The following is a 21,600-nucleotide window of genomic DNA, read 5'->3' as shown; positions in this document are numbered from 1 at the left end:
CATGCAATCCCAATGAAATAAGGTGGCTTTCAGCCGTAAGCACCTCCACCACAATGTGACCAAAGGAGCTCTGCCAAGTATCAGAGAATGGTCATGTTTGCACGAAAGTCAGCACATACATGAATTTAAAATGACAATATAATTTGAAAAGAATATAACACCGCAGAAGTGTTTTCTCAGGACAGTATAATTCCCTGAACATACATGGGTGGGTGGAAGATGAGATCAGGTTAGCATGATAGTACTATGGTCACTTTGTACCCATATGAATGGATGCATAATGCTTACAGGCAACACAAAAATCAGTATCTGTTTGCTTCATTACATTACAGAAACAACTGTATCGGCTGTACAAATTGCCCAGTGTACTATATTAAACATGGTCATTACTAGCTAGGTAAGTGATATAAACACTCATACAGCATTAGCATTAATACTGCAGCATTGTGCAAAGCAAGTCATACAACCTATTTCCCACAAAAACCTTGGCTTCAACCACTTAAAACCATGTACACCCATTCCAAACCCTTACTCTCTATAGCTAGTTAAACTACAATTGCAATTTGCATGTAGTATCTTCTTAACAGTAAAAGCATTACTAAGTGAATTAGATCTGGAAACGACTTTTTGTAAACCAGCTACAAAAGCAAATTCAGATTTCTTGTTTCTTTAAGACAAGCAAGAATTGGCTTGAGTTAACTTCAAATTAGAACAAATCAAGGTAACCTGCAGATACTCCCTTATGGAAAATTTTAGTCCAAAAGATGCTTCCCCTCCCCTATTCCAGTAGGAGTGAGTGAAGATATGCTATACCATAACAGTGTTAGTCACTTGTCATGAATCCTGGGACATCTTTATGCACCTGTATGACTCCCATGGGATCATTCATCATCTAAACACACAGGAGATCCCACTTATCGCCATCATCATCTCCCAGATTCCTATCAGGACAACTTAATATACCCATCCATTCATCTTTAGATGAATGCAGTTTCCCATTTGGCTTCTCTGGGATTATCCTCAACTCTACGGAGATGTACAATGTTCTCCCATCACCAGTTTTTCTCCTCTGGCTCAAGTGTGCTCCATCCCTTCCACCTCGCCCCAGACTGCATTTTCAAAAATTGAAAATCAGTTTTGCATAGTGGTAAGTAGCACTATTGCTTTAATATCCATTTCAGAAGAAATGACACAATAAAGGGAGAACTTATGCCTTCCCAAGCATGCAGCGTTCTGTAGGCGTTCTGCCACCAACCCCTCTATGCCCAGTTTGAGATGCTTCCCTCCTGAAGTAGCTACACTATTTGATACCCATTTCAACCCTTGTGAAGAGAGTTACAAGCAGTATAGCAATGTCTAGAAAGTCTTGCAATGATATTTAAATACCATAAGATGTTAGCTAATGGCCTGTGATGTGTCCAACTGTACGATACACTGGAAGTTTCCTCTAATAAAAACCCCTGCAACAAAACTGGTGCCAAGTTTGCAGATGATGATGCCTGAGCACCTGATCATAGACTTTAGAGAAAGACAGCAAGGAGGGCAAAGCTAGATAACCTGGAGAACTGACATAACACAAAACACGGCAGCACTAACCTCCATACCAGTGTCACTTCTGGAATTTAATAGTACAACTGTTTGCTAACAGATAGCTCATTTAAAGGAAACTATTATAATCTTCCAAAACACCAAGATTTCATATTGATTATTTCACATCTTACCTTTTGTGTACTTTCTGTCTCTGTAAGGAACAGTCAATCAAGTTCATGAAATCCAATATGAAATAAAGCATGTTTTTATTTTTAAACTGTCAATTAAATTACATTTCTATTGGTTAACTTCCCTGTTTAACCAATACTCATAATGACAGTTGGTGATTTAAAAACCTTAATGAAAATTTGCAATTTCCCACTATTACCAAAATTTTGCAATACAGTTCTCTTAAAATAAAATTGAGGTAATGGAAAAATTAGCCAAGCCTGTGATATGTAATTGAGTAATTGTATCTGGGAAGCTCTGTGAAACGCTTTCATTGCTTCCAAGGTGACGTTTCTTGAAACAATGACTGGCTTTGATCATTAATGCACATCAAAATACACAGACCTAGAAGTTTAGGTACGTGTAAATGATTTAAGAGTATGTGTGCACAAATAGTATAAGTAGGCTAACTATCTGTGAAATAAAAAAATAAAAAGAAAAAAAAAAAGAGAAAACTATGCCAAGCATTAATTTAAGTCAATTCATGCTGGCAGCTTTAAATGCAAACATAAATCATATTTCCCAATGTAATTTATTTAGTAGAGCTTGAAGAAGTGACCACAATACAACCTTTATTTTGGAAAGCAGGAACATGGATGACAGTGGAGATAGATGCATCCAGATGACAATCCAGAAGCAGAGCACGTATTCAACACAAGTAACACTGTGAAAACCATAAATATAAAACCCCATGCACTGTATAGGCAGGAGGAAAACCCCACATTGCAGACTCTGCTGGTTATCAATATGACCAGGTTTATGCATCACAAAATGGGTCAGAACAGGAGTACAAAGGCATTGGGGATTACCTCAGTAGGTGTTGGAGAGAGCAACTGAGGTGACTGCAAACAGCAACACACAACAAATTAGTGATACAAATTCATGCATGATGTTACTTGTGAGAAGAACTACTCTTAAAATATCAATATCCATGTATAACACAATACAGTTATGAAAAACACCTGTCAATTAAGTTAGGGCAATTTTTCTTTTTATTTGTTTTCAAAGAAGTCAATAAAGAATAAGATATAAATAATTTCATATGAAGCTTTTGTTGATTTCGTTACTACAAAATCCTTGAGTCTGGTGAGACCAGTACTGTACCACAGACGGTGCTGCCAGTAGGGAAACTCACATTTAAAGCAACTGCCTGAGACTAGACACAAGCCCTAGTTAAATCTGGACTAGAACTTTGTTGCTCAGAGCTGGCTGCTTTAAGTGAAATAAAAATATCTCTACTATTTGATTTTTAATTAAACATCATGTAATTTGAAAATTTGCTGTTCGTTCAATTTCCTTTCAAAACTAAAGGCTCAACTCAGTTAAGCAGAAATCTACTGAAAATATTGCAGCTGCAGGTGTAGCCAGGATGCTGAAATTTGGAAGACAGGACATACGTATGTATAAATTGGGGGGAAAGAGACTGGAGAGCAGCCCTGTGGAGAAATCTTGGGGTTTGGGTTGATGGCAAGTTGAATATGAGACCACAGTGTGCCATGGCAGCCAAAAGGGCCAGCCATGTCCTGGGGGGCATCAAGGAGAGCATAACTAGCCGGTCAAGGGAGGCAATTGGTCCCACTCTACACTGGTGTGGCCCTACCTTGATTACTGTGTGCAGCTTTGGGCACCTCAATATAAGGACATCAAACTATAAGAGTGTGTCCAGAGGAGGGCAGTCAAGATGGTGAAAGGCCTCAATGGCAAGAGTTACTGGGAACAACTCAGGTAAATTAGTTTGTACAGCTTGGAGAAGAGAAGGCTGAGGGGTGACCTCAATTGAGGTGGAGGTGCTGATCTTCTCTATCTGGTAACCAGCAATAGGACATAAGGAAATGGAATGAAGCTGCATCAGGGGAAGGCTCCAGGGAGACCTTATAGCAGCCTTCCAATACCTAAAGGGAGCCTACAGGAGAGATGGGGAGGGACTCTTTGTCAGGGAGTGAAGCAATAGGATGAGGGGTAACAGTTTTAAACTCAAAGAGGGGAGATTTAGATTAGATATTGGGAAGAAATTCTTCACTGTGAGGGTGGTGAGACACTGGAACAGGTTGCCCAGAGAAGCTGTGTATGCCCCATCTCTGGAGGTGTTCAAGGCCAGGCTGGACGGGGTTTTGAGCATCTAGTGGGATCTGTCCCTGCCCATGGCAGCGGGGATGGAACTTGATCTTTAAGGTCCCTTCTAACCCGAACCATTCTATGATTCTAACTTCAGATTGGACATTAGGAAAAGGTTCTTCACCAAGAGGGTGGTCGGTCACTGGAACAGGCTCCCCAGGGAAGTGGTCACAGCACCAAGCCTGTCAGACTTCAAGGAGCATCTGGTTGACCTGTGCGCAGGGACTCAATGATCCTTATGGGTCGCTGCCAACTTGAGATATTCTATGATTCTATGATATTTTTCTCCCCTGACAATATCAAGGATGTAAATATCTGGAGCATCACAAAAATGTGCATGTTGGATTGCGAGCACAGCCCAACATCCCCTCCTGGCTTAGGCACCCAGAAACAGATGACTGATTCCCACTTTTTTTTTATTTTTTAAGATATCACTGTGGTGTTGCTGACACAAATGCCTACATTGGCACAGACCTATCTGAGACAGAATTAGACTGGTGGTGCAAATACTGTGGGTGTCTCCTACAAACCCAAAAGAAAAGGCCCCTATTCATGATGTGGTCCCTTTTATCTTCTGTTAAGTTATATGATCACTGAAATGGGCAATGACTCCAGTTGTTCGAATAAACCCCTCCTGCTGTGGGCTCACCACTAAGCTACCCACTAAAAGCAGGTGACAGACAGCCCTCTTTGCTGTGGTTTTATTTCTTTGGTTGGTTGTTTTTTTTAAAGCTCAACTGCAACTACCTTCTATTCCATTCCTGAATGTGCGATGCTGAGGTTCCCACAGTTCACTGCCACTTGATCTCAGCAAAGGCTGGGCTGTCTACCAAGACAAGCTGTTTCACCACACCATCGGGTGGTTGTCCTGCCTGTGGGACCTCCAGCCTTTGAGTGATGCGTGGAGTCAGATCACGCCAAATGTTCAGAAGAAACCTAAGCCCTACCACAGCCACATGGACACTTGCTTTGGCAAAGGGGAGAAGGAGAAGCAAGTAGCCAAGGAGATGCAGAGGGCAGGTAGGAGGAAACCCCCTCCAGCAGCAGCGCAGATTTATGGTGAGTGTGATGGTTTTATAACCATAACCTCGGAATAGATGCAATAAGCAAGTCCTCACAGGAGCTGGGCAGAAGGTCGTTTAGTTTATGCACCTCTGCCAAGTCTAGATGTAAACTAGGAGGGCCACAAACATTATCTGCACCCACAAATTCTGACATAGAAAGGAAATGTTTGTACTCCACAGGTTCAGAGCTAGCAAGCAGCTTTTAGTTTTGTAAATTTAGAAACTTAAAATACCATTTAAACCCTTTACCAGATAGAACCTTAATTCTTTTAGGATGTAGGATAATAGAGCTACTGTGGTTCAGCATTGTACAGAGAGGGTTTGGAAGAGAGTCTACAAGATTTAATACATGCTGCACTTTACCTGAGAGGAGTATTGAGACTTCAGTAGTAGATTAAGTGTAAAAGGTGTAAGTGATAGCAGGACCGGGGCTCATATAAACAGTGGGGCTCTTATTTATAGTATTTATTTCTACCCATCCACTTATACCTATAGAGAATAATGCAGACTTCCATTCCAGACCATACATATCTTCATAGTGTACCTAGTGTACGTAAGTGGTTTGATTTGTTAAAAAGTATCTAAAATTATAAAATAAATCAGAAATTCAAACAAAAGGTAGATACAGTTAGGGAAGAAAAGCTAACTTGCATGACAGGAGTTATATACGAATATGCTTCACAAAAAACAGAATTAGTATAAGTAAGATTATGGTAAATTAGTTTTCATTAGCATAAACTGTGTAATATTAGCTCTGCATATGCATAGGTCGAAATGCATGCATGACATGAGGATGAACTTTAGTAAGGGACAGTTGAAAGAAATCTGTGCATAGGGAAGTGATACCATTGTTGTGTTACCAAAATAATATGGTACACTTTAAAAAAAAATAAAAATATCATGACAGTCATTTGGCTTCGCTTCTGATTTTCGCATTATAATTAGCAATGGCTCCTGTTTCCTAAAACATGCATGTAGAACACCTCTCATAGGATAATGTATTTTAATTACGTGTCATCTGTTTCAAAAATAACAGACAGCGATTCTTTAACTTCTACAAACTAAAAAAGTGAAATGAACATCTTGTCTTTTGGAAGGCCTTGTGAATGAATGAATGACATGACTCAACTCAGGTTATAAAAGTTAGTTTTTTTTAAATTCAGCAACATGTTTAATGATGCATACAAAATCTCAAATTCACAGTAAAAAAAAATACCCATGTGTCAGTACCTCCCCGTAACTATGCCTGTCATCTGAAGAGTAACTGATATATGGAGAATAGGAGATCATATCTGGGCGGTCAATGTTATAGATGGCTTTATTTTTAGGAAGAGCAGCCAAATCCCTGTAGTCAAGAATTTCATCTCCAAGCTTTGCCTAAGAAAAGGAGGAAAGAAAGCAGTGAGAATAAGAAAGAATATGATCAAGATGCAATCAGAAAAGGACAGATGAGTGTAGGTAGAAAAGTCATAATAATAATAATAAACCGCTTTTTCTGTTTGTGCACATTTAAATCTCTTACATTCACTATACAATGCTAAATATTACTGCTGTTTTCTTTCTATATACTGGTACTTTACACTTTTCTTTGTCAATCACATTTGGCTAATAAGAATAGCATGGCATTATTCCAGTTCCCCTGGTTATATCCCATTTACTGCAAGCTGCACAAAGAGACACGGGGGACAGATATTGTAGTCTCTTTCAGGTAAAAAGCCCTTCATTTTTAAAGTGGTTTTGGTGTGTAGAGTTCCCCTAACATAAGCAGTAGTGAATAATCAAATGCATATTTCCAACACATACTCTCCAGATGCTGAAAAACATTAGTCTTTCATTTTTGCCATTCATCTGTGTGCCACAGCTTCACCTCCTTTCCTGACTATGTCTAAGTAGCCCTTAATTATGGGTCACAAACCAGCAGATGATGGATTTGCACCATGCTGGATTAGTTGGAAGATCACAGATGCCACTTAAAAAAAGCTCAAATCCTTTCATGAGACTCACACAGCCAACAAAGAGAAAGGGCTGTGTTGCTCCCCATTCTCCTCTTACTGCGCTTTTCCCAATGATATATAATTATCAAATGCTACATTTGCACAGATTATCCTTAGGATAATGGTAATGTGCACCAAAACTGTGTCCAGCACGTACTGTCTTGTAGATATGACAAGTTGGCCACATTGAGAGTGGAGAAATGGGCAGCATAATGGTCTCATTGCCCATTCAAGCTTTGCAGAATGATAAGCTCTTTGTTGGCAACAAAATGATGAGTGAATCTCACTATTCTCTGAAAATCTCAGTATGACCAGCTATACAAATATAATAATGTTTTCCATGTGCAAAAATATGAAAGTATCCAGGATTTATGTGTGATTACATTTTTTCTTAGTATGAGGCTAAGAAAAGTTCAATAGATTTTCCAGGGAAGTTTTCTATTAGGTTAATCATACAGGAGAAATTTAGTGTGACAACTTTCATTTATCCCTTTTTCTAAAACAACGTAAGAATTTGTGCAAGCATAAGCAACAAGGAAAGTAGGAAGATTCCTCTTAAGTAAGAAAGTGGAACAAAGCCACCATAACCACCATGTATTCTTATCCTCAATACTAATGAAAAAAAATGTGTTTTAATCAAATATGTGATTCTTCAGTGATCTACAGATCTCAACTTCCTTGCAGCTACTTTAAGCAGCAAAGAGCAATGAAATAGCCTCTTAATGAAAATAAATCCCTCCCTACTGAGAAGCCAGGGGCAAGCTCTGATGCAGGGACAGGTCATGCAAAGAAAAGGAGTCATCTGTCTATCAGGTCTGTTTCAGGAGGACTTTGGGCAGCATTGTACCTACAAGGAAGGCCAAGGAGGCTCTGATAATTTCTTTTTTAAGGTATCCAGAGTTGTGGAGAAACCCAAAGTTTTGAATTGGGAATATTTAAATGTGAATTATGGTAATAATTTTAGCCCCTATCTCTCCCCATATAAGATCCTCCTCCTAGATTTCAAAACTGTCAGGAGAAAAACATCTAGTTAAGTAGTTCCTTTCAGTTTAAGTATCAAAATGTAGGCAAATTTGGATCAAAAAACACCTTAGAGATACAGTTACTTTCTACACACTCAATTCTACAAACATTTAGCCTCCATTGGGTTTTATTTTATTTGTTTCACCTACTTACAAATATGTGCGTGGAATTTAAATGTGCTAGGGAAGGCTCAAATTACAGCTAAGAGGCTTTAAGCCATTTCTTCAAAAATCTGGTATTTTGGATTCTGTTAAAAGCATGCTCTAAGTTTAGAATATCTATTTCATTTGGAATATGTAATTTTAAAATTGTATAATTGGCAAATATGATCTGTATAAAAATATAACGTGATTTCTATTCCTAGTATGAGAACACAGCTATGTAACCTAACCTAAACCTTCCAGATAGATATATCTTTGCAGGGAGCTCCTAATTCTCTCTTCATAAAATATAGCTAAATATAAAGAAAGACTTTTATTTAAGACCTATTTAATGTCATAATTTAGAAAATAATGATAATACTAAAGTGGTATTTAGGGACTCTCAGGGGATGCCTGCACTGGGGTAAATTTCAGTCTAGATATAATCCAGCCATCACTAAAGTTAATGAAAAGATGCCCATTAACTTCAAAGGGCATCGGCCTATGCCCTCTCTCAGTGCAAAAGACACCAAAGTCTGGTATCAACAAAAGAAGAAAAAGTATAGCTTTAGTAAAAGGTCTGTATGAATCACATTCAGGTTTTGTCAAAACACGCTTTCTTCATCTTTCCCTAGCTGACCACTCAACCATGACCCAGGACCACATCGCCCATGAGGTGGCACGTTGTTCAGAACAGCTATATTGCTCTGACTTGATGCCTTTAAAAGTACGAGCACCACAAATTCACGGTTCCTAATCCTTAACCGCTTTCTCTAAATTCTCTTTTGTCCAACATGATACTTCACAGAGCTCACCAGTTGTTAAGGTACAGTTTCACTATTGGTTTTAATGACCTGAATCCATGCTACTGCTGAAAGTGGCTGTCCAGCGTGTGCCTTCCCACTCTGCTCTGCCTTCTACGTTAGCATTAGAGTCATGTAGATGGCTGGGTATTTTTTTGCCTCTTTGGTTGGCTGGAGGTTTTTCCTGGGTTATTTTTTAGCTGAATCTGGTCTCAAATCTGAATGATCATACCTCTGTACCCACTAGTACTAGCACAAAAGAGGAGACAGGAAGACCGCTGGAGATGGACAGGGCCACATGTGGGTGGGACCTGCCTTTCAGTGGCAGCATGAATATAGGTTTGGTAAAACCAATCACAAAAGCACCCAAGATAAATCTTGAGCATGTCTGTATGTCATAACACTCCTGTAACAGAAAACAGATGCAAAAGATAGCCAAACAACCATTTTGATAATATGAAAGTCCAATGACATGTTTTTAATTCTTTTTACTTTCCTGTTTGTGAAAGACAAAATAGAACTTAATCAATCTCACAGCTTTGACAATTAAGCAGTCAGAGATGAGAGAGATAGAGCAAGAACTTGCACACTTCTGGGAAATCTTTTTTCCTAATTGGCTCATATTTGCTAGACAACTTTATTCTTTCACAGTCCCGGCTGCCTCTAAAGTATATTACAGTAAGAAACATTAGAGTTGTGTGCCGATTTAATGATATCCTTTGAAAAAAACAGAAAGAGAATGGAGGGCTGTCCTTGACTTTTAATAGCCTGTGAAGCATGCTTAAAGCTATAATCACAAACATAAAGAAAAACAGTACTATCCAACAGTCTGATAAATGTCACTAAAAACATATAAATATCAGAAGAATGCTCATGCCTCTAAAAACAATGAAGTGGTGCATGGCCAGGGAAATACAGACCATCTAGCCAAAGAAAGGGCTTACATGATAATAGGGTCCTAGCACAATGAAATGTCTTCACAGGAGTTGAGGCAATGACATTTTCTTACTGGGAATATTCACCAGTTTTACTGGTATCCACCAGCATGGAGCTCTACTGGAAGGAGAGCTCAGAAAAACTAATAAACATTTAGATAAGGGGCAGTTCTCCCACTTCTAGTTCACTCTTACTCAGATAAAGACTATATTGCATTCAAAATAACTTATACTTGAAGAAAAAAGACAAGTTTGGTTCCCAGGCACTCTTTTGTTTGTCTCAGTGTAGTAGATAAAAGCCCTTAAACTCTGTATAATAATCTCTCCAGCAGTCAATCACATCTGCAGCAATTTCCTCTGCATATGGTCCTATTCGATGAGAATGACCTGCCTACCTGAGGGATACTTGGACAGGACAAAGAATAGCCCTGGGAATACTGAAGCTCACCAAAAGATGTTTGTACAGAACATGCCACACTTGTGGATACTTTTTGCTTATTGGTAGTAGCCTTGAGAATTTGGCTATGAACATTAGCTACAGCAATTATGACAAGCAAGGTACACCTGGTACTGAAAAAAAAATACTCAGCTTAAGCTTTTATCGTACTTGTTATTTTAAATCCTTTCTATGAGCTTTCCAGAGCTAGCACTTCTTAGACCATAAACACATCAAAGGTTCTCTGAGGTTAGGGAATGGCATTTGTCAAGGCCCGAGTCCTGCAATCACACACACCAGTGTTTTCGTAAGCAATCGGATGCAGGCCCAAGAGCTCAATTTAGATAAGTTGTGTTCAAATCCAGGCTTGTAATCTACCTGTGGGCTGTACTGTTTACTTAAACTTTTCTTTTTAGAAAGCACTGTGGTATTTCTCATGCTTTGGTATAAGCCAGCTCTAGTGGTAATGTAAGTGCTATAAATACACCAAAAAAATAACAGGAAACTGCCAGAATTCTGTTATGGTAAATGCAGTATTCAAGCATTTTAAACATGAGAAAGTAAATTCTGTTTTAGAGGAATCAGCAACTGCAGTGGTTTGGAGATACTAGCTTTCCACACAATGTGCTAAACTGTAGGAGGAAGCACAGGGTTTTCCCCGTTCCACAGAATGAATTTCACCATGAAATACTCACATAGATCACACGGCTTGGGGAACCTGATGTACTTGAAGCAGGTACAGAAATAATACTCTCAGATGAAGTCCTTGTTTCCTACAGCAGGATAAGAGAAGTGAAATAGATAAGAAATAGAGGAGAGGGAGAGAGAATATAACTGCAACTTCAAAAAGAGTGTGCCGGACATTTTATTTAGCCACACCAAAGAGTTAAAATAATACCTTTAGTCAATCAAACTGACCTTTGGAAATGCAAAAATGATTTTACATATGACTTTCTTTTCCCCTCCCTTCAGAATGAAATGGGCTGGAGCACTTCTGTGCTGCCGGGACAGCTTTTGGACACTATCAGGGACAACAGTTCTGAGTCTGGGGTCACAAGATGATATGGTGGCAGCATTTTCAATACCACCAAACCAATCCATATTGCTTCTGGAACGCGTCACGCTACCACGCCACTCACTCCTAGCAAACAGCACCACATCCTGCAGAGCACCCTGAATGAGGTACCCAATAGGTTAGCTTTCCCCTCTCTGATTATAAGACTACCAGATTAATTTTAATACTCAACTGGTTTTGCTCTGTTTTCACTCATTCTGGCATTCACAGTGACAGACCTTTACTGCTTCCTTTTGAGTAGATTCCTTTATGATGAAAAATATAATTACTTTTGAATAACAAAGGGTTGTGAGACACAATGATATTAACCATGAGCAAACAGACCTGACACTCATAATTGAAGTTTAAACAAATCTTACTATGAAATCAATTATTTTATACCCTCTTTTACCCACATATGTTAATTCATCATAAAATACTCTTTCCCATCTGTGGAAAAAATCTGTCCCTGATTGCAAAAAGTATGTCCTTTTCCATGCACTCTGAATGACCACCATCTACTGTCTCACCAAAGGCTGACACCTCTTAACTGGAGGCTATAATTGTTTAGACCCTTAAAAGGATTTTAGCATTATTAAGCTCTCAGGTCAAGAAAGCATCCTTCCTACAACTCCAGTCTTTGCTTGAAATATTTACTAGCTTTTAGAAGCAATATGTGACTATATCTGTATTGTGTCATGCTAGCAGAGCAAACAAACTCAATGATCACAACTATCCTTCCACAGACCTTCACACAGACTTTCCACAGACCTTCAAATATTCCTATGGACTTCTCCCAGACAGTATATGGAGACACTTATCCATATAAAAAAGATTCAGTTTAATTGTTTTGGCATGTCTGACTGGGATTTGGGAATCTTCTCCCTCTCGCTTTCAGTTGTCTCACACTAAGGCTCTGGACAAGCTCAGAAGGTCCAAGGGGACAAGGCAAACGCTGGCATGGAAATAGAGCATTCTCTGAGAAATACTTGTGGATGCTGTTGAGATGATCATTCAACACAGTGTAATTGCATTGATCTTTTGCATAGTTAAAGCATACTGCTTTTTTTTTTTTTGTAGAACTTTTGTAAATGACATGAAAGTGTTATCAATGCATTCACGTTACGTGCAAACCATACTTCTCTTTCATTATGTCCCTACAGGAGGTTCAGTAGAGAAAAAAAACCTGAATAAAACTGCATTATTTCAATGTTTTAAACCCTGATAAAACCAAATGACAGTTCTGGATTAACCTCAGGATTCCCTAGATAAAGCCTCAGAGCTTCTTTCTGTATCACGTGCATCACTGGAGTGTGTTTTAAGATCACACAGTGTATCATGACCTTAAAACGCATAACAGAATCACAGAATCTTCATGGTTGGAAGGGACCTTTGAGATCATCGAGTCCAACCACAAAAAACAAAAAAAAGAAAAAAAGAAAAAACCACCCCACACCCACCCACAAACAGACATAAACCAACAATCTCGGCCACTAGAGCATGCCCTGAAGTGCCATGTCTACACGTTTCTTAAATAACTCCAGGGATGGCAACTCCACCACCTCCCTGGGCAGGCTGTTCCAGTGCCTGACCACTCTCTCAGTAAAGTAATTCTTCCTAATATCTAATCTAAACCTCCCCTGCCGCAACTTTAGACCATTTCCTCTGGTCCTGTCATTATTCCCTTGGGAGCAGAGGCCAACACCCACCTCTTTACAACCTCCTCTCAGGTAGTTGTAGAGGGCAATGAGGTCCCCCCTCAGCCTCCTCTTCTCCAAAACATATCTGGCTGAATATATTTAATGACTTTTACATTTATTTAATAACTCATATTTATTAACTCTTTTTTTTTTTCAGGGGTTTTCCTCAACTTAGAGGTGCCATTTTGTTTTTAAGAACTTTAATTCATTAAAATTTCTAACTTTTGCAATCGAAGTGTAGAGTCTCATCTTTCTAAGGTACTTCTGCAGATTGCTTCTGTGCTTCCTTACGCTATTCAGTTACTCCCACAAATTGTTCCATTTCTCCTCCTGATGATTAAAACCTGCTCATTCCACATCTCACACATGCTCTTTATTATTCTCTGCACGATCCATTACCCCTTTTAGCATCCCCAGTCCATGCGTGTTGCACATAATCCCCTAGCTTTTTGCAATAAAAACTCACATCTCAGTTGATTCTGTTGCTTCTGTTCAGTTCTTTTCTCCATACTATGCACTTTTATTCTCCCTCCACCTACCTCTTTTTCCTTTAAGCTTTTTGATAATCCTTATTCTTTCTCTTGCTACTTTGATTTCTTCTTTTTTAGCTTCATCCCTTCTGCTTACAATCTCACTCTCCCATCAGTTTTCTTTTTGCTGTCACTCTCTTTCACAACTTCGTTCTCCCTTCCACTCCATCTCCAAAGCTTTGGAGTGTGCTGCCACTTACTCCTTCTGCCTTTGTCACCTATTTAATTACATGCACAGCATGTATCTATATAAATATACAGAAAGATAACATTTAAAAATAGAAAACTGCAAAGATAACCAGAAAAATTCTCAACCAGTATACCCCATTCCCAATTTTACAAGTTATGTTGAAAAGTCCATTACTACCCTCTTTGAAATGGTACCCTTTCTTCTTGGTTTATTTTTTTGGTAATTAGTGTAAAGACCAAAAAAAAAAAAAAAAAGAGGAAAAACCCACAAAAAAGGAAAAATGACTAGACTTGGAAAAACTCTTTGAGCTCCATTCTACTTTTTTTTTTCCTCTACTCAGGCAAAACTCCCACTGACTTTCAGATACAGATGTCTTCCTCTCTGCTGGGGACAGGGCAGACTCCAAGCACTCCAAGAGATGTGTTATAAATGAGTCAGCCTTTACACCATGTCTTACAAGTACATTTTCTTTGCCTTTGTGAGGAAAAGGCAGCCAGTAGGAACCCAGTACAACTTTGTCCACTGCCTTTCTTTGAAGGAGGGGAAAAAAAAAAAACAACCTACTACATTTTCAATAAATTACCTGGGGTTTAGGCTTGCAATTTCTGTTACTCGGCCAGAATAAAATCCTTTGGAAGCCTGAAATACTGCTTAATAGTGCTAGGCTGAATCATCAGCACTTATTAAAGTATTTTAACAATTTTAAATAAACGTGTATTAAACAATAGATTTTATACAGAAATGCTACTCATTTGATTTTCAGAGCTCGCCATGAAGAATACCAGAGCAACGGCTTCCCAAACACACGGGTACAAAAAATACAGCCAAGATCCTTCAGCGTAAAGCCCAAGCCAAATTTTTTTCCAAAACTGTAATTTAGTCTAAGTTGCACTTGCTAACATACCAGACTTGTAAACACTCTTCTTATAACTGCTGCCTGCTGGTCTGACTTGTGCCTTCCATCCAAGCCTTGATGAATTGAAGCAGAGTTTTTTTGAACAATGGTACCAACTTGGAGCATCAGAACTGAAAAACCCCGTACTTGGCCTCCACATTAAATGAGATAGTTGCATCAGTCCCACCACTTCAGAGAGATCATTTCCCCAGCTACAGATTAATTCTTCATTTCCTAGGGGCATCTTATTCATCTGCTAACCTTGTAATTATTAAAGTTGCCAGAACTCCCTCCTTTCCCCCTTGCACACAGACAGATGCACAAATCATCCAACTTAAGGAGGTACTTAAAGCCAGAGATTAAATTAAGTTGAGGCTTGCTTGCCAACATTTTACAAACAAATAATAAAAAAGAAATTCCAAGGAGATATTTTTTGTAAAAACAAATAAAGTGAAAGTCCTCTGATCTTTTAAGTGCAGAGCCACATAAAAAGAGAAGAGGTCATGCACTGATCACATCATAATCAGACAGAAGTTAAAAATTAACTTTGTTTTTTCTTTCATATTTTTACATTTTTCCTTATTCAGTTTATACATATAACTCTTAGGTCAGCATTCTCCTGAACTTGTAGCTTTAATCACTAAGTAAAAGGAGAATATTTACATTACATTAACCTACTAGATTTCTGTCATTTAAAATTTAAAATTACAGTGGTGAAAAAAATCCAAATCCTTCCCTCCATGCCCACTACAAAAAAATGAATAGAGAATAACGTGACAAAGGAATAACAATGGATAACAATATGGTCTTTTTACCTTGTTTTTTTCTTCAGCCTTTGCAGCCTGTCTACAAACTGGATGCCAAATGGATGCACCTGGAAAGTAAATTTCAAGTTCTGCTTAATTCAGTTCTCTAATAAGGACTTTAAAAGGTTTAAAAGAAGAACCTTATTAAACCTTCCTATAAGGTGTTCTAAGAGACAGCACACTGATTACACTGCTGTCACCACTTCATGGATGCTTTCAAAGCTAAAACTGCCAGCTTCTCAGTATCAGTAAGCCTGATCACATACATTTTGAAGACTAGGTGATCTTCAGAAAGCTACATGTACTTGAATATGTGAGATCAACATCATAACCTGAGTCCTAAAAACTCTGATATGGGATCTCTGGAGTTCCTCCAGCCCAACCTTGTGCTCAGAGGTCTCAGTACAGCAGGAAGCTCAGGGCTGTGCCAAATTGGGTTCTGCATATCTCCAAGGATGGAGATCCCACAGCATCTCTGGTCAACCTGTTCCACTCTCATGGTAAATATTTTCCCCCTTATATGTAGTAGCTAGAATTTCCTGTACTCTTATTATACATATTCTTGTAATAGTCTGGTTCAGGTCATAGCAAGCAGCCCACTGTGATGGGATGGAATAGCATTGTGGTATTTAACACTAGCTGAAAATCCAGTCCTCCTTTCTGAATTATTCACTGTACTGATCTTGCACTTCCTACATGTTTGTCTCTCGTAAGTCAAAATACTAATAACTGCCCGAATTCAGTGGAATATCCATCCTGGAGGAAGCAGAAAATACAGAATGAGCCAATTCTCTATTGCATGTAAGTATAGAAGAGAGGATCATGAACTCCAGAGATATAAGTAAGCATTAAGTGTGAGAAAGAAACTTAATAGTTTTCCATTAGTCACAAAGAAAAAAAAAATATTTTAAAAAGTTGAACACAATGTTCAGTACTCAGTGTTCAATGGAAGTGGAATGTGTGTAACTATATAAAATAAAAGAATCATTTGTAAATTTTCATAGTAAAAAGGAACCTTTATATTTATGCCAGTCCGGGCTCGGACAAACCACAAACTAAAGCTCCGCACAGTTAAACAATGTGAGTGCAGTGCAACTTCTGCCTGACTAAATGGGAAGTTGAGAACCTTTGTGTTATAAAGATTTAATGTTTATAATGGGTGGAGAGCACCAAGAAGATTTACTGGAAATGCTTTGTTTTCACTGCAGTTTGATAGTTTTCTAACCAGTGGATTTTGGAAACGAGATAGAAACAGCAAGTCTATTTCCCAGAAGACAGATGGAGATCATTAGAATTTATTTCACAAAAATAACCCGGATGAACCCAGACTCAAGCAGTAAAAGACTATCTGTAAGCACAGACTAGATAAATTGTGTTTACTAAGTTACTGAAGTTTTTGGGGACTGAACCACTAAGAAACATCTTTATAGCACCTTTAAATTTAATGCTAATTTATCTTCCAATTACGAGTGAGTCTGAGCTTGCCCAATGAAAGCGTTTGTCCCAACTGATGTGTAAGTTGATGTAAATCTTCCCAATGGTTTTAAGAAGTATTTAGATCAACTTTTTTTTTTTTTTTTTTAATTACTCCTACCTATGCTTACACAAAACTGGCTGTGAAACTTTTTCACACAGAAGAAAGAGAGTCCTTTCACCCAAAAGTCATCTGCTGGATGAGCGTTGATGACTCAATTTCTTTTAAGGAACACGCAACACCTAAAGGAACTTTACAGTAGTTTATTAAGAGGATGAAGAATAATTTAATAAAATATGCCAGACCCCAGGGTTTTATATCTAACACATCAGGTCAGGCAGTCCAAATATCCAATCATGGATCTTTTATTAAGTTAGCACCAGTTTCTAATGAAAACTGCTCTTCATGTGAAAGCCTAAAAGTAAGCTGGTATGAATGTTTCATGCACCAGAAAATAAAGTGAGTCCAAATTAACAGGACCTGAGCATACTTTGTGGTTACTTGAACTAAAAATCAGCACAAAACCTAACAAATATCCACCTTATAACTAACTTATCTTAAAAAGAAGATTCACTTGCTACCCAGCTTCAGAGGGTTTGACGTCTAGAAACGAATTTGCAGTTTGATATCTTTTTAAAGCATTGATTTCCCAGGGGATTTTAGTACTGCTAAGCTACTTCACAATTGGAAGAGCCACAGCATTTTCTGGCTCCTGAGGGAGAATCCATGAGCACAGACAAGGATCATTATGTCCTTTAATGAGCTAGTTCTTCTTGCAAACCAAAGTGACAATAAAATTGTCATTTTAAATAACGTACTAAATTATAATTAGATCTTACTGAGACCACTGTTGTGTTCTAAATAAAGTCTAACTTTTCCAGCTTAATGAATGATTGCAAAGTATGCTTCTAGAAAACTGTGGACAATTGCGAAGTTTTAATACAGATCTAGGCAAGCATGTGATTTTAGGATAACGCACCAGCCATGCAGTTCCCACATTCCACAGAGTTTCTCTTTTCTGCTTTCCTTTGAAAAGAAACTGCCAGTCAAAGACATAGGCAAAAGCCTTCATTTTCTCTGGTGTCTGACCCTGTATTTAACTGTGTAGACATTGTTTTCTTTGATCAGTTTAGTACAGCTAAAAGTTGCTACTTAGGAAATATAGATTTTTAGCTCATACCTACGGCAAATAACTTTTTTTTTCCCTACTGAATAAATTATTGTGCAATTACTTCTCTATTGCCACTGAAATTCCCTGACAAGAACCACTGAATTTCACCTTACACAGCCATAAGTGTGTACAGGAATAGGCATACTGTGTGGTATGGGCTTCAGCTCCACGGCATCCTCTTCACCCACTGAGGGCACTTCAGGTAAGGACCTTCAGATTTTCTCCTCATACCCAAATGGGCAACGGGTACAGAACTGATCTTAGGACTGTAACAGCAGCTTTATGGAACCTGCTGCTCCGCATGTGTGTGAACATTCACCTGGACCATTTATCACTGTAGAAAAATCACTTTTATTTTTTAAATGGAAAATTCTATAATCTTCACTGTCGAGTACTTCCATCTGCATGAAATAACTGCTACGATTCATCCTTTCTGTGTGATTCACACTTGTTATTGGGTTTGAACTGAGAGAGAAGTAATTGGTGAGTAAGAAGCAACAAGGGTTTGGTTTTGCTTTTCATTAGCCTACACATTACATTCTTCACTTTGTTTGGTAGTTATGAAGTGAGAGTATGTGCAAAAAGCACAGCCGCGCTAGCAGGTATGGGCAAGAGCACAATGCTGCCAAGTATAACTGGTTTGGTTTTGGGTTTTTGTTTGGTTGTTTTTTTTTGTTTTTGTTTTTACCTTGAAGATACATTTCTTCTCCTTCTGCAAACATCTGACTGCACCTGACACATCGTGCGCACGTTGGGTGATAATGTTTTTCTCCTGCCTGTTAGGGAAAAAACATACAGATGATTAAGTATACTGATCCATTTAGAAGCTTCACTATGAGGAGTTTTTCTTTCATCCTCTAGAATATGACTAATTAGAGTAAATTAGTTAATGACAATTAGCTCAACAATTTCTTACAACCACAATGCTTATTTTTGATTACAGACAACTCCTGATTTAAAATGTAATTATGGTCTTGCCTACACAAAATGTTAATGTGCAATAGTTAAGCCTCTGAATTTACAGAATAAAAGCAATTCTATAGAGTGAACATGTTTTCCCTGAATCAAAAAGAAGCAAATTTTGGTCCATGTAGAATGTCTTATAACATGTTTATCTGGAAAAGGCTGAAAAGGCATTGCATGTTCCTGTAAGACTATCAAGTATTGCCCCACTGTCTTCACCATGTAAATATGCTCTCACAGGACTGCACTGTAAATCCTCCTTCTATTAATCTAGAAATCTAACAGGGCTGACTTGTCTTTTTTTCATTGCCTGAATGTCGAAGCCTTCAGCAGTATTTATACTAAAGAACTTAATTTGTGCCTGGGGCGTATTTTGCCATTCATACTATCAAACACAGGAGTGTGACACATTTAGGCTTAAGAATCTCTGGTTTTACTTCATCAGTGTTAACTTGGTCCATCCCTGAAAACCTGTTGCTGTATTTTAAATCAGCAATACAGATGAGCAACGCATCACATCAGAATTGCTATTTTGAAAACAGCTTTGTTCTGGTTCACTCTACTTTTTATGGTGTATTTGTGCAGACTGCTGGGTGATTTCTGCAACATTAGACAGGGAAGATGGTCACTACTGTTTGGAAGATGGTCACTACTGTGTCAACACTTTGAAGTATCAGATGGTGAAGTATCAGTACCAGGTTTAAACCTCAAGTTTAAAATGTCTTGAGAGAGTGCAGGTGTTTAAGCACAGAAAGTTATTTAACTATCATAAGATAAACTTAAATTTGGAATATCAAGCTGAAAAGAAATATAATTTCCTTTGGAAGATTTGTACTGCACAAGCATTGCTAATGCAATGCATAGCCTCAATAATTCAATTGATTCAGCATAGCTGATACAATTCCCAGGCTAACACTCTCTAGGGGAATTCAATTATTCCTTCGTTAAAATAAACTGTCAGAACACATTCTCGGATAACCTGGATGCATCACAGAATAAACTCTATTTCCCTAAATTTAACAGCATAACCAAATACATAATTTTAATTCACTCTGTAGAGTAAGTAATATCAACTAGCTGTACAATGGCACAAAAAGATGTCTTTTTATAACTTAGGTACAATTATAACAGAAAAATCAGGGAGAAAAGGTGCAGTGATCCTTTTGTTGATGCTCACACCAGCCAATGGATTTTGCATAATTACCTCTGAATTCAAATGGGACATACTCAAACTCTTCATATAACTCAAAAGTGCTGACAGTCTTCTTTGTTCCCCCTTTTAAAATTTTTTTATGATGTCTCTCTTCTAACCAAAGCACAGAAGACACAATATCACGGATTCTTCATCACTTGAAGTATTTAAAAGAGATCACACCATCTTGCTAAAGGAGAGGTGATAGCTGGATCTGAGGCTGGGGACTTGATGCAGGAATTAACTAATAATACTCCTTGATACGTTTATACAATTAGCCTGATTAGATACCATATTCAGACCTGGGTGTGTTGGGTCGGAATGTGAACTATAACCCCACTTGGGTATGTGCCAAGGAGGCTTTCATCAGTCACCCTGTCTCCTCTCTCTTCAGACTATTTTGGAGGCTTCATCTCATAGATGAACAATCAGTTCCAGCAGAACCCAGAAATTTTATAAGCTTGGGGCAGCAACTGTCTTATGCTTTCAGTTTAGTTGTAATGATGGCCTTGTTATTTTTTTTTTTTTCTTGGTCATATTGATGTGAGGGAGTTTAATGCAGCAAACAAATTTCTAACTATGTGGTCACTTCTTCTTTGCACAGTTTGAAAGCTTAGTTTGACAGACTGTTGCCCCATGTTTAATAAAATATCGATACACACACATAGCACAGAAGAAAAGACATTCATCTCTCAGAGATCTCTTATGGCTCAAGCGTTAGATTGTAAGAAAACTTCTCAATATTCTACATTTGCTTCAAGACTGCACCAGGTCTGTGTGCCTAGGCATCCAGATGTGAAGACAGTATTATTATGAAGATCAACATAAAGATTAATTCTCAACTGGTATTTCCTCAAACCTGAATAGTGAAGTGTGTCCTTAGGAACACAGTACACTATCAACAGTTTAATTTTTCTTCAAATGTCTACACCAGCCTTCCACACTCACCGAGTCAAAGTCTTGGTGTCTAATTTAAAGGCAGAGTAAAAACCTTAACACTCTGAGACAAAGTACTATTAATTACTTCATTCCCTTTAGGTATGAGGGACCGCTCTGAATGGTAAATCTCCTCTGCACAGCAGGCGGAGCCTTCTGGGCTGGGTCAACATGGGGAACGTTCTCCCAGCAGAGCCGAGGACCTCCCCACACCCCCTGCCCTAAGCATGGGGGGCACCGCAGTGTTGCTACCTGTCCCATACCACGTCGACAAGTAAACCCATGCTTCACTTAAAGCAGGTCCAGAAAGCTCTGCAAAAAGTACATACAACCTCCTTTTCTCATTTCTCCTAACTTCAGGGCTTGAACTAGATAAAACAATGAACCTCATGCAACAAATGTGAATCACATAATTTAAAGC

The 21,600-nt window shown here is 38.4% G+C and overlaps 1 protein-coding gene across 1 annotated transcript in view; it reads right to left on the bottom strand.

The window, feature by feature from the left end:
- ABLIM2 (actin binding LIM protein family member 2) overlaps window positions 1-21,600 on the bottom strand; it is a 146,224-nt gene that overhangs the window by 38,337 nt on the left and 86,287 nt on the right. The window contains exons 7-10 of the mRNA XM_074148116.1: window positions 18,777-18,864; window positions 15,453-15,511; window positions 10,964-11,041; window positions 6,168-6,314 (exon numbers count right to left, since the gene is read on the bottom strand). Coding sequence (XP_074004217.1) covers window positions 6,168-6,314; window positions 10,964-11,041; window positions 15,453-15,511; window positions 18,777-18,864 — 372 coding nt within the window. The remainder of the gene's footprint in view (window positions 1-6,167; window positions 6,315-10,963; window positions 11,042-15,452; window positions 15,512-18,776; window positions 18,865-21,600) is intronic.

This window comes from Numenius arquata, chromosome 5 (genome assembly GCF_964106895.1).
Source record: "Numenius arquata chromosome 5, bNumArq3.hap1.1, whole genome shotgun sequence".
Classification (NCBI taxonomy): Eukaryota; Metazoa; Chordata; class Aves; order Charadriiformes; family Scolopacidae; genus Numenius; species Numenius arquata.
Note: the sequence above shows the minus strand (reverse complement) of the source record. Positions and strands in the feature narration are given on the sequence as shown.